This window comes from Drosophila navojoa, chromosome 4, assembly GCF_054131105.1.
Source record: "Drosophila navojoa isolate 15081-1374.11 chromosome 4, UAZ_NAV_1.0, whole genome shotgun sequence".
Classification (NCBI taxonomy): domain Eukaryota; kingdom Metazoa; phylum Arthropoda; class Insecta; order Diptera; family Drosophilidae; genus Drosophila; species Drosophila navojoa.
Window position 1 is genome coordinate 12,805,659 of NC_142892.1, and position 12,266 is coordinate 12,817,924.

General features: G+C 42.6%; 3 protein-coding genes across 3 annotated transcripts; 1 reads left to right on the forward strand and 2 right to left on the reverse strand.

Annotated features, from left to right (window-relative positions):
* Positions 1-3,812: 3,812 nt before the first annotated feature.
* LOC108650195 (uncharacterized) lies at positions 3,813-4,498 on the reverse strand. Its single transcript, XM_018099313.2, has one exon. It carries the CDS (start codon positions 4,436-4,438, stop codon positions 3,896-3,898), a length of 543 nt encoding a protein of 180 aa, XP_017954802.1. The 5' UTR covers positions 4,439-4,498; the 3' UTR covers positions 3,813-3,895.
* Positions 4,499-4,517: 19 nt separating this feature from the next.
* On the reverse strand, positions 4,518-8,604 carry Cpr73D (Cuticular protein 73D). The gene is made up of 4 exons (XM_089259744.1): positions 8,301-8,604; positions 7,206-7,343; positions 6,162-6,343; positions 4,518-6,104 (listed from the first exon to the last, which is right to left on the reverse strand). Exons 1-4 carry the CDS (start codon positions 8,414-8,416, stop codon positions 4,687-4,689), a joined length of 1,854 nt encoding a protein of 617 aa, XP_089115870.1. The 5' UTR covers positions 8,417-8,604; the 3' UTR covers positions 4,518-4,686.
* Positions 8,605-10,242: 1,638 nt separating this feature from the next.
* On the forward strand, positions 10,243-12,031 carry Obp73a (Odorant-binding protein 73a). Its single transcript, XM_018099314.2, has 3 exons — positions 10,243-10,504; positions 10,564-10,865; positions 11,520-12,031. The coding sequence occupies exons 1-3, from the start codon at positions 10,327-10,329 to the stop codon at positions 11,805-11,807; spliced, it is 768 nt and encodes a 255-aa protein (XP_017954803.1). The 5' UTR covers positions 10,243-10,326; the 3' UTR covers positions 11,808-12,031.
* Positions 12,032-12,266: the final 235 nt, after the last annotated feature.

Here is a 12,266-nt window from a genome sequence, read left to right on the forward strand (position 1 = left end):
TCTGTCAAAGCCACCCAAAACATTGACATTCACAGCTTGGGATCATGATTAGGATCATGTTAGATGAGCATAACTAAAGCACGTTTTTTTGCACAGTTTTTATGTCTGTGTGAACCGCTGACATCGCTGACATCGCTGACACCGCTGACAGCAAAGTCCCAAGTGCTACTGTTCATTCGACATTTCGACATTGATTAATTAATTGGCTTGATTGACTGAGCAGCAGCATCATCATCATCACCGACGCACTTACGACTCAACTGGGCAGAACAAAACGAACGACTTAAGACGCGAACGCGTGTGGGTAGACAAAATGTAAGAGCTTAGCAGTGCCAATTGGCGTGACGAATGCTGATTGAAACAAGCAATAAGCCTAACAGCAAAAAAGAAAATAGAAATAAAAGACTTAAGACACGAACTCAATTATGGTTCAATGAATGAACTATTCTGCGAATTGTCAATATGTTAAAATTCTTATTCAAATTGAATAAGCAGTGAATGTGGAACATGCTTAGAAAGTTTGGCTCTGCAATATTCGGAACTGTTTCTCAATATCCGATTGCGCCCTTAATCCATTCACATTCTTATTAAATTACCACTGTAAAACGAAAGTTTTATATACACATTTCTAGAATTCCATCAAGTTTGCAGCTTAAGCAGTTTACAGCAAATTAACTACACCACAGGCGACTGCCTTCTGGGGTCCTTTCAGACTATTTTTAGCGCATCTGCTATAAAGAGTATTGTTATATTGCAGTCATTTACAGTTATTTCAGCTGTGACATATTGAAACAATCAATTCGAATTGATCGAAGATTTATGGTTTCAACTAGGAATGCAGCGACGCATACGCAATGAACGATCAAGAAACTCAAAACACACACACAGTTTGAATGGCATTAATTGAAAGTCGACAAATCGATGCAGCTGAGGCAGTTCAGGCCCCAGCTACAACTACAACAACAACAACAATAATAATATAATAGGCCTGGCATGCGCCAAAGAGTTCAACTATATGCAATAACCTTGAAACCTATTTATATACAGCTAGCGGAACTGGGCCTGGCTTTGGCTGGACAGTTAAGTGCGACCTTCGCTGGGTGCATCAAGCAAGGAATCAAGAATCGCACAGACTCCAGCGCAGAAACCGTTGTTTAAGCCACATAACTGGATCTCTCCCGATCTGTCTCTCGCCCTCTCTCTGCCTCTCTTTCAGAGGCATTGTGTTCTGTGCTCTATAATAAAAGAGTTAATACAGGGCATTACTGAATGCAATTATGCCAGCAAAATTATGCAGCCACAGCGTAGCCTCAGCTCAGTTCCCAGGCCAAGGCAAAGCAGTCTCTATTCTCTTCTACTACTAGAGCTGAGAACTTGACTCTCAAACTTTTCAATTCGTGTCAAAGCTGGTTTTTATGTCGCTGTACTTAAACCTAAAATCCAGTCTAATAGAAAGTTGTCCAGACGCTCTGCTTCTTCACGAAAACATCTTTACTTTAAATTTAATAGTCAAAACAAAACATTTTATGGTCACAGTGAAACTTAGCCATGAAAAGCCCAAAAAAAAAGGTTGCTGCAATCATTTGAATAATTTTGCTAAAAACCAAAATGAAAAAAAAAAAAAAAACCATAAACTTATTATTTATTAGCCAAAAACTTGAACGTGTTGTTGCTTTTTGTTTATATTATTTTTTGTCTTAAACTCAATGAAAAAGGTTTAAGAGGGTACATTACTTTGGTTAAATTGTATGTATCGAGCAGAAGGAGGCGTGAATTAAGGTATAAAGTATGATAAGGATGAGTATTGAATACGAGAGAGATACGACTGACACATGAGTCAAGCTTGGAGTGTCTGTCTGTCTCCTCTCTCTCTCCCGCTCAGGCTTCGAATATATCACAAAATACTTTTATAACTAGAAAGATACTCATTTTATATGGGCATGTCATATTCTTAGGGTATCTCCGAGCACTCTTAATTATTTTTTATTTATATTTAATTTTGTTTTCGTTTTCATTGTCTTTTCTTTTTTGTGTTTTTGAGTACTTTGCACTGTTTTCTTATTTAGGCCACGCGGCTGTCACCAAGGCTTGCGTTCAATTCAAATTATTTGGCAAGTCGAGCACGCAGCCCATTTCAAATTTTCAACGCACGCGCATTCCCTCCACATAAGAAATACCCAAAAAACCAGACAAAACTTAAATAAGTATATAAAACCAAACAAAACTCAACTTTATTTGGTTGACAAATTGAGTAGTTGTTCAACAGTTTGTATTTTGGGTGTCCAGCGGGAGCCAAAGAAACAACTACTAACTGTTCCGCAAATCAATTAGGCATTATAAAATGCATAAATCGTTCGGTTTATAGCCTCAAAGCACGCGCCACATATATTCACATTTGTATAAATTCGTTTATCATTCATAAGGCTTTTGTCATGCAGTCTCTGAGCATTTAGCTCTGGCCATAAATTCGATAGAGGACCTAAGTTAAGAGGATATTCATTTTAGTGATGTTTATGATATGATTATGCTTTCTATTTCTTGAGCAATGAGGATCACTATTTACAAAAGCTTCATATTATCACTAACCAGATATTATCTAACCTTTGACATTGATGTGCCTTACATAGAGTCTTGTAGCATTCAGCTTTTGTCATGCAGCAGCCATCACTAAAGTTTTTGTCCCTTTCACTCAAATTTTCGTCCCATTCACTAGAAGAGTTGAGAACAGCTTCATAATCATTCATAAGACTGTGATTTTTATTTAACGAGCAAGCTATGATAAATATTTCCACAAGTTTCGTAGATGTACCAACCATCGAGTGTCATATCATTCAGCTTCTGTCATGCAGTCTCAGAACATTTTGCTTCGACCATTAATTCGCTAGAAGAGATTCGCTAAAAGATTCATTTCTGTGAGGGATATGATTATGTTTTCTATTTAGTGCGCAATGAGGATCAATATTTCCACTAGCTTTAAATTATTAAGCTTTTAGCATTGATGTACCTTATATCGAGTTTCGTAGCATTCAGCTTTTGTCATGCAGCTGCCTTCACTCAAGTTTTTGTCCCTTTCACTCAAATTTTCTTCCCATTCATTAGAAGCGTTGATGACAGTTTCATAATCGAATGATAAGACTATGCCTTTTGTTTAATGAGCAAGCTATGATAAATATTTCCACAAGTTTCGTAGATGTACCATCCATCGAGTGTCATATCATTCAGCTTCTGTCATGCAGTCTCAGAACATTTTGCTTCGACCATTAGTTCGCTAAAAGACCTAAACTAAGAGATTCATTTCTGTGAATAATATGATTATGTTTTTTATTTAGTGAGCAATGAGGATCAATATTTCCACTAGCTTTAAATTATTTAGCCTTTGGCAATTATGTGCCTTATATCGAGTATCGTAGCATCCAGCTTTTGTCATGCAGCTGCCATAACTCAAGTTTCAAGTTTCTCTAGAAGAGTTGAGGACAGTTTCATAATCATTTCTGTGAATGATATGATTACTTCGTGACCAATGTGGATCAATCAATCAATTTCAACAAGCTTCATATTATTTTGCCTTTATCTTTAATGTACCTTCCATCGAGTATCGTAGCATTCAGCTTTTGTCATGCAGCTGCCTTGATTCATAGTCCTCATCAGTATAAAATCCTCTTTCTTCTTTGTCAAACTCCCGTTTTCAATTCAGACAAAAGCAAACGACATTTACCTTCAGTTGGCTTTAAATGTTTAACTATAACTAAAGCCAATATTACTTTAGTTAAGTTGGCAATGCACGTAATGCCGCTAGCTTCGATTGTCTTTATGTTGACATAAACCCAAGTTCAGGAAATTGTCGAACTGCATTTGATTTTATTTATTTAGAGACTAAGGCGTACGAACTCATAGATTAATAGCCATGCAAGTTGTTGGCTGTTTGTTCCGTTGGCTTGGCCAAATTGCCGCCCATGACGACGAATCCAATGCCGGGGCCCGCCTTGTAGCTCAGCTCGTGATAGCCTGCATCATCGTAGTATGAATATTTGCCTAGCACAATGCCAGAGTCATCCGTGTGCTGGCTGTGGGACATGTGTTGAGTGCTAAAATCAAAATTCTGTGGCTGCCGAGGTGCTGGTGGAGGTGTCGGTGCTGGTGGAGGTGGAGGTGCGGCTGCAGGCTGCAGCCAGCCCCACTTGGCATTCCGGGATAACGATTGCGTGCTGGCATATGGCCATTGCTGGGATTGTTGGCGTTGGTGTTGTTGTTGCTGCTGCTGCTGGTATGCAGCTGGTATCTCGTAGTTGGGTGACAGATCATTTGTTTGCACAGCAACGTCCGTGTTGTAAGAGTAGCTCTGGCCATTCAACTCCATGTAAACCTGTGCGCCCTGCACCAGGCACAGCCAGCTGCTCAGGTAGAGCAAATGCAGCGAATGCAACAATCGGCGGCTCATTCTAAAGACTGAAAGTGAAGACAACTGAGTGCTTCTTTATATATAACCCACTGTAACCACAATGAGCAACCACTTGGCATAGACACGCACAAATGTATTATGTATTTAGCATAAATAGTGTTACAGTTACAGTTACAGCTGAAACTACGCGCAACCGCAGCTGACATCGTTTCAGTTACTTATCTTAGTTGCGAGCACTTACTTAACTAACAACTATCAGCTATCCAACTACAACTAGTTACTGCCTTCTAGTGCTCCCTAGAGGCGGCCAGCTCGGCCATCTCGTCTTGGCGCAGTGCCTCCGATGGTGACAATGCGACTCGGCCGCCAAGTGGCAGAATGTCTATGTTCTGCACATGGGCTCGGACACTTTGACCTGGAGGCAGACCCACATACCATTTACCCACATTCCTAATGATCGTGGAGTCGCGATGTCGTTGCACCCACTCTCGATCCCGGTCGATTTCCAGTATGCGATGATTGGTGGTCACCAACGGCGGCAGAGAGCCACCCACATCATCATCATTCAGATTGTAATTGTCATCCGGTCCACTAGCTGCACTGCCTGATCCAGTGGCTATGCCTTCACCGGATGCTAAACCACCTATACCTCCTCCTCCACCTCCGCCAGCCCCACTAAATCTATTGCGATTTCTTGATCCACTTGCATTGAGGCGATTCGTGCTGGTGGCACCTCGATTTCTGCTGCCTGCAGAGCTCGTCTCTCTGTACCCACCACCTCCACCGCCAACTCCACCGCCACCTCCGCCTCTGCCTCCTACTCCTCCTCCATTATATCTGCCTCTTCCGCCTCCCCCACCACCAGCACCGCCTCCTCCATCATATTTGCCTCCACCAGATCCGCCTCCATTTGCACCACCTCCATCATACCTGGTGCTGCCTCTTTGCGAGCTGCCTGCCGCATATCCTCTTCGATCAGACTTCACTCCATCTGCAGTTGCGGATCCACTGGAGCTAATGCTCAACTCAATGTCATCTCCAGCATTATCTAATGCGTTTCCAGTTACTCTGACATCTATCTTTCCTCCAGCCTTTAGGTAATCGGTGTCAGCTCCACCGCCATTAGTTCGCCCTCTACCCCCGCCTCCACTTGGTCCACTACCTCCACTTGTTCCTGAACCACCAATACCGCTGGCACCACTGCCGCTACCACCAACACTGCTCCCACTGCCACCACTACCTCCACCCAACTTTCCGCCCGCTCCCCTACCAAAATCGTTAGCCAATCGGAAATCTGTGTCGCTTAGTCGAAAGTCCGCAACGGAGGGATTTATATGAGTGCCAGGTCCCACTCTATTTTTCACCACTCGGTAGCCAATGCCCGCCCCAGCTATATATTCCACAGTGCGCTGCACACCCTTGTCGTCCAGGAAGGAGTAGGTACCGCGCACCACTCCATCCGGAGCACGACTCTCGGCACGTCGATGATCCGGACCAGCTGCAATCAGCTTGTAGGTGCCCGCAGGACCCCGCTGCACGGACATTTTTCCACGAGTCTTGGGATGCGCCTTGTACAGCGGACTGGAGTAGCTGACACTAACGGGATTATCAGGTACCGCATTGGAGATCTCAAAGCCCGTTCCCGCGCCAGCTGCATAACGCACGCTGTGCCGCTCGCCCACGTCATCCAAATAGGAATAGAGACCTGAATGAAAGAGTCAAGACATAACTGAGAAGTTCTTGTACAGCTTACTATACCTACCTCTTATTCTATTATTGGCATCGTTCTCCTCGCTGCGAGACTGATCCGGCGTGCGATAGCTGAAGCTGTAGGAGGGATCATCGTACGGATCGGCGAGGGGATCATCGGGACTGCCACGTGGAAGTACCGGATACTGTGCCAAATCCATTTTACGATGTATTTTCGGTCCATTCACGCGAAAGCTGTGAAAAATTCGACATTCAATTAGCTGCTGAACTATGATTAGCTAATTGCGCTGGGAATCAAGATGCCAGATTGGGTAACGGTCGGGCTGACTGCTAAAATCGCTCGCCTGCTCCCATAAGCAATCACAATTCTGAATGCTATCTGATAATCGTGGCAATCGAATGGGTGACGTCTGCTATTGCCACATGTCTCGCCGGGTATTCTCTATCAATTTCCATTCTACTTTTTATCTTTCGTCTGTGCATCTTAATGAATTTTCCGATTGCCATGTTTCGCTTACAATTTGTTAACGGCTTTTTGTATATTCGTTCGGCAAGTGAGAAGATGAGTATATAGGGTTTACTAGTAGGTTCTGTATGACTGTACAACTACTATGTTCTACAGTATTCGGCTTGCTGCTGACCCTCTCTATAAAAAGAACCACAGATCCACTGTTTTGGAAACATGAACGAATATCGCGCAGTCGTTACTGATTGATCTCGTCTTCTGTTTCATTTGTTTGTTTTCCCAACTACCGGAGATTGCCACAAAACAGTTCAAAATTGTATCGAGCAAACGGCAACAACAAACGTTTAGGCAACCGACAGCAGCAACAGTTGAACGTTTTTTACTGTTTGTACTTCCCCTGGCCGCCGTATATGCGCATCTTAAATGTTTTTAGAAGCGACTCTGAGTGTGAAGCCCTCCCCTGGCCCCTTGGCACGCTTCAGTGGCGCTACGCCCGCTCGCACCTGTCGTATCGCTGATATACGAGACCGAGCAGATAACTTAACTTGGCTACCACACTTTAATTTAGCCAACTGCCAGCCACCTCCTACTTCTTCTTCTTCATCTTGTTTATGAGTTCGGCTTACTCACCCACGTGGTCCGGCTGTATAGACGGTCTCTTCGATCTGTCCGCTCGCTGGACTACGCGAACCATAACGACCTCGCACGATGTTGTCCGGAGTGCCAGAGGCGCTGTGATAGTAGCCGCCAATGTCATCATTTGCATGTCTATCCAAAACAGTAATTGCGTATGTTGCCCATGCGTGGTAAGTCAGAAAGAGATACACAGCGATGGAGGGAGGGAGAGAGAGATAGGTAGAATAATACACAGCAAACAGTTAGTCAGCATATACGTGTTGTTGTCATTGCAAAATGGCATTAAAAGAGGTGTTAAAGCTGGCAAAAGGAGCCAGAGCGTGATACGAACTTTACCTGAGCTAAGGTGTAAAAAACTATAGACTAAATGAGCTATAGACTAAATATGCTTAACGCGTTGGGCAAATGTTTATAAGAACTGAAATATTTATTATTAGATATATATTTATAAATATAGATATGCATATGTATTTTTGGCAAACAACAAATTTAAATATTTTGTAAGATCATTGACTGACACACTTTCTAATGAAATATACAAAGCAGTGGAGTATAATATTATACAGTAATTATTCTTCTCCATTGTTTCTATCCAGAGGGACTTACGAATGGAGAACTGTCAGTTGAATAAGTATAGTAATCAACATAGCTGCAAGCTTATATTCCCTTCTCATTTTGTGAACGAACCTAATAATCAAGCAAGGTTGAAGCTTCGTTTTGTTCTGATTCCCTAATTTCTTCTTAAAACTCATCTGTCGCTCGAAGCAGTGGCATCATTTCTCAAAACGCATAACCGAAGCATACGAGAGTAGTCCGGAATATGTGGTAATTTCACTAGTATTTATGAATAATAATAACAATAATGTAACTGATATTAATATTTTATTCTTCCACATAAATTTGGAAGATTTTCTCAAATAATTATTCATATATCTCCTTCTTCCATCATTGTTGATCAAAGTTTTACCCATTTTCACATTTGGTAGAATTTTAAGAAACTATTTATTATTTATACTTAATATTATTGAAAAATATCTCTTAAAAATTGTCTTGCAATTCTCTTCACAATATATGTATATTGGGCTATACCGAAATTGAAACGATCCATCGGCATTGATGGTATTAAATTCGATTTCAGCTAAGACAGGATCACTGAAATGGCCAAATGCAGCGCATAAAAGCCAAAGCAGGCGCAACATTTCCATAAATTTAGCAATTCAAATGGCTTGCAGCTGGGCTAAACAACTAGAAACGCCAATTAGACGCGCATCCTGCAAACACACACGCGCACACACAGAGAGGGACACTGGTACAGGTAGCTAGCTGTATAATGGAAGCACGAAATGCAGCGACAAGAACAACACGACGGCTGGCGACTGAATGCGCCAGAGCGTTAGATCTTTGTATTTAAATACGATTCTCAGGCGAGGCAGCCAACGGTGGCCAGCTAAGCTCAACTCGGCAGCAGCAGTAGCAGTAGCAGCAGCAAAAGCAGCTGCCACTTGTCTCACCTGACCACCCACCCACAAAAGTGGCAAGCCACGAAGATGAAAACAACATTTGTGTGCAAATTGCGTTACAAGACAAACAGTCAGCGATGAGAGAGGAGAGGAGAGTCGGGGAGGAGAGCGAAGGGTGAGCAGAAACATTGCAGGTGAGAGAATTTGTTCTAATGATGGACACGCAAGTGGATTGTTCTGCCAGCTGCTAGCTGCAAGCTGTAAGCTGCATGCCCGTTGCTTGGCCAACAATGCCTTGTCGAGTGCGCCTTGTTCAGTAAATTGCAGAACAGGAGAAGATTGGCAACAAAATAGAAAGAATAGTCGTGTCCAGCTGTCCACCTGTCTCTCTGTCTGTCAATTAGTTCTACGGCTGTTGTTGTGTCGTGCTTTGGCTTCCTGCTCGTTGACAATTTCTTCGGTTGCACGTGATCTATGCCACAAGCATTTCCTGTGCATTGAACCTGCCGCTGGCTGAGCGGGCAATTTGCAGTTTGGCCACGCCTCCATCATCTTTGGCCATTATAAATTCGCAGCGCTACGGAGTCTAGGTCAGTGTCTTAGCTGCAATTTTCTTTTCGTCTTGTTGCAATTAAAGGCAATTACGCCTTGGCCAGGGCAGGAAGAGTCTAGCCGCTCTGTAGTCCAAACACTTGCACTGTGGGGCCATTCGTCGAAATAGCTAACATAGATAGACCTAAAGATAGACCTAAAACACACTTGATATTCTCGCTCATACGTTTTGGGGAAATAATTCTTATGCAAAGTGCTCCACTGTGCGGCTGTAGTCACAATTTCCGCCTAGGATGTGCCCAAACCGAAAAAAATGGTTATCCAACCTTTTTTAATGAGTCCAATTAGCGAGTGCCGAAGCTAAAACTAGTTATTGGCCATTGTTCTCTGTCTTACAAAGAGCAGCAGCAAAATATGTCAAACATTTTGATTAGAACTTTGGGCAGAGGGCGCAGCTAGCTCGAAAGACTTAAGACACAAACGTGGCATCTTGGTTCGCTGCTCATGATTTACTGACCCACAAGCTGTCCAAATGTGTGTGCGAACTCATATCTTGATTAGAGTTTAGTACGAATTCCATTTACTCTAGTTGAATATGCTAATTTTTGGTATGCGGAAGAGTTTTTGGCTCCATCTATTGACCAGTTGTGCAGTCAAATGGAGCAGCAATGGGGGAGGCAGCAATGTGGAATTGAAATGGAATATGAGCAGTTGATGGTTGAAACAATGGAAATGAAACAATCGACGCCACTGAACGCCGTTAAGGACAAGTTGTTGACTGAATGAATGAAACATTTGGAGGCAATTGCACGCATGGGAAATGTGCAACCAGTTGCAACTGTTGTTGCTGTTGTTGTTGTTGTTGCAGTTATTGCCATTGAACCACATACCCATAGAGCAAAACTGGAAATTCATATGCGTTTTCACTGCCAGCAACAACAGCCAGCAGCTGCAATCGAGAGGAAGGCCATCAGCCAGCAATCCTGTAATTTCTCGGGAAAGTGAAAATGCTTTCGTTTTCATTTGAAAATTTTGCCAGCCAGTCAATAGACTGTGAGTGGCCGAGGCGTTCAGTTCGATTAGAGCGCATCAATCAAAGCAGCATGAAAATTACACAACTTCTGCATATGCTAGGCGTAATAGCATCCATTACGTCTTTGGAGTATGTGATACGCTATGAGGCGAAGAAGAAGCGCTGCTTGAACCCGCCACGCACGGCCAGGCGAGTGGAGTCGGTGATCAGGGACTGTCAAGAGGAGGTCAAGAATAAGCTGGTTACAGGTAAGCCTCAAAACTGATGCCTGATGCCATTCTGAGTGATATAAAACGCACTCCAATAGAGGCCTATGAGATACTCAAGGAGCAGGTGTCACAGGTGCAGCCACCACTGCATACGGACGATGACAGCGTGGAGTTCATTGAGTCGATAGACTGGCCACCCGTCCACAGCGAAATACAGTTACAGCACAGCTCCGAAGAGGCGCCACCCAATGCCAGCCGCTATGAGTACATTGTCTACGATGAGCCCGAGCCCCGACGTCGCATGGCTCGGCTCGTGCGCAGTATCAAGCGTCTGGACGTGGCCAGTGCGGGCATCTATCATCCCACGCTGGTGCCACTCGAAGATAAACGCATAGCGGGCGTAAGTACTTCGGTTTCGACTTTTCATTAACTCCCAACAGATTTTACGGCAATTAAGTTCAATGGCAGAACAGACGAAGTGCAACAAACGCCACTTGCCATTGATTTGCTGTGTGCAATTAAAAGCATGTACGAATTTGGCAATCGGGTATAGCCAACGGGTGATATACTGCCTAGAAACCTCTCTATGAAAGAAATTGAAGAATATAAAATTTCAGTGAAGATATTTTTGTAGAGTTTAGCAAGGAAAACTAAAATGAATCACAGTAGATTTGAATAACGGAGAATAACAAAGCCCATCGCTTTTTTGATTTCCAGCTGCAAAATTCAGTTGTTAATCTGAAATTCCTTAAGCCCAATATACCCATCTTCCCACTGTAGACAGTCTATAAAAGTCAGGGTTGCTGCTGAAGCTAGACAATTGAAAGAAAAGCGCAGTTGCAGCCGCTGTCGTTGTCGTTGCTGTTGCAGTTGCAACTTTTTGTTCTCACACCGCACGCTAAATTTGATGACTGAAAATTGGATTTTATGTTTGCATTTAATACACATTAGCTGCTTTTTATGCATCAGCAAATTGAATGCGGCTTACGAATACATTTTTTGATTGTGTATGTGTGTGTGTATGGGTTTTCTTTTATTGTAATTTTCTTTTCAGTGTCTGCTTCACTGTGTCTATGCGAGGAACAACGCCATTGACAAGAACGGCTGGCCGACGCTGGACGGACTGGTTGGCTTTTACTCGGAAGGCGTACATGAGCACGGCTTTTTTATGGCCACATTGCGATCCGTTAATCTCTGTCTGCGGGCCATGACCAATAAATATCAAGTGAGTCGTCGCGATCTCCCGCAGAAAGGCGAAAGCTGCGATTTGGCCTTCGATGTGTTTGACTGCATATCAGATCAGATAACAGGATATTGCCTGGATCAATATAGTAGATATTAAGTGGGCATTAAATAACTAAATGTTGGCTAGTTGTATAAGTATTTTTTGAAGTTAGTCTGAAGATTATATCATCTTCGCCAGCTTCGTTTATTGCATATTGTTGAAAGCTATTTAATTATTATAAAGGAAGAGCGCTTCTAAAAAATGTTTACCGTGCTTTAATGTGCCATAACAGAAAATGCGCATAAATTCTTATTTAATTTATTATATATAAAAAATTCAGTTTACATTAAAGAATTATTATGATTAATGAATTAGATGATTTTTAGTGTTTCTTGGCTTTTTAGTTTTAAATCTCTGTAATTTACTAGCGTCATCTATTGTGTGTTGCTAGCAAGTGATTGCACTTTTGTATACAAGCGCTAGATGGCGCTAGTGTTTCTCTTAGTATGCATAGTTTACCATATGTGAGCTTGCCAAAAGAAGCCCAATGCATAACGAATTCAATTTAATTTTTAA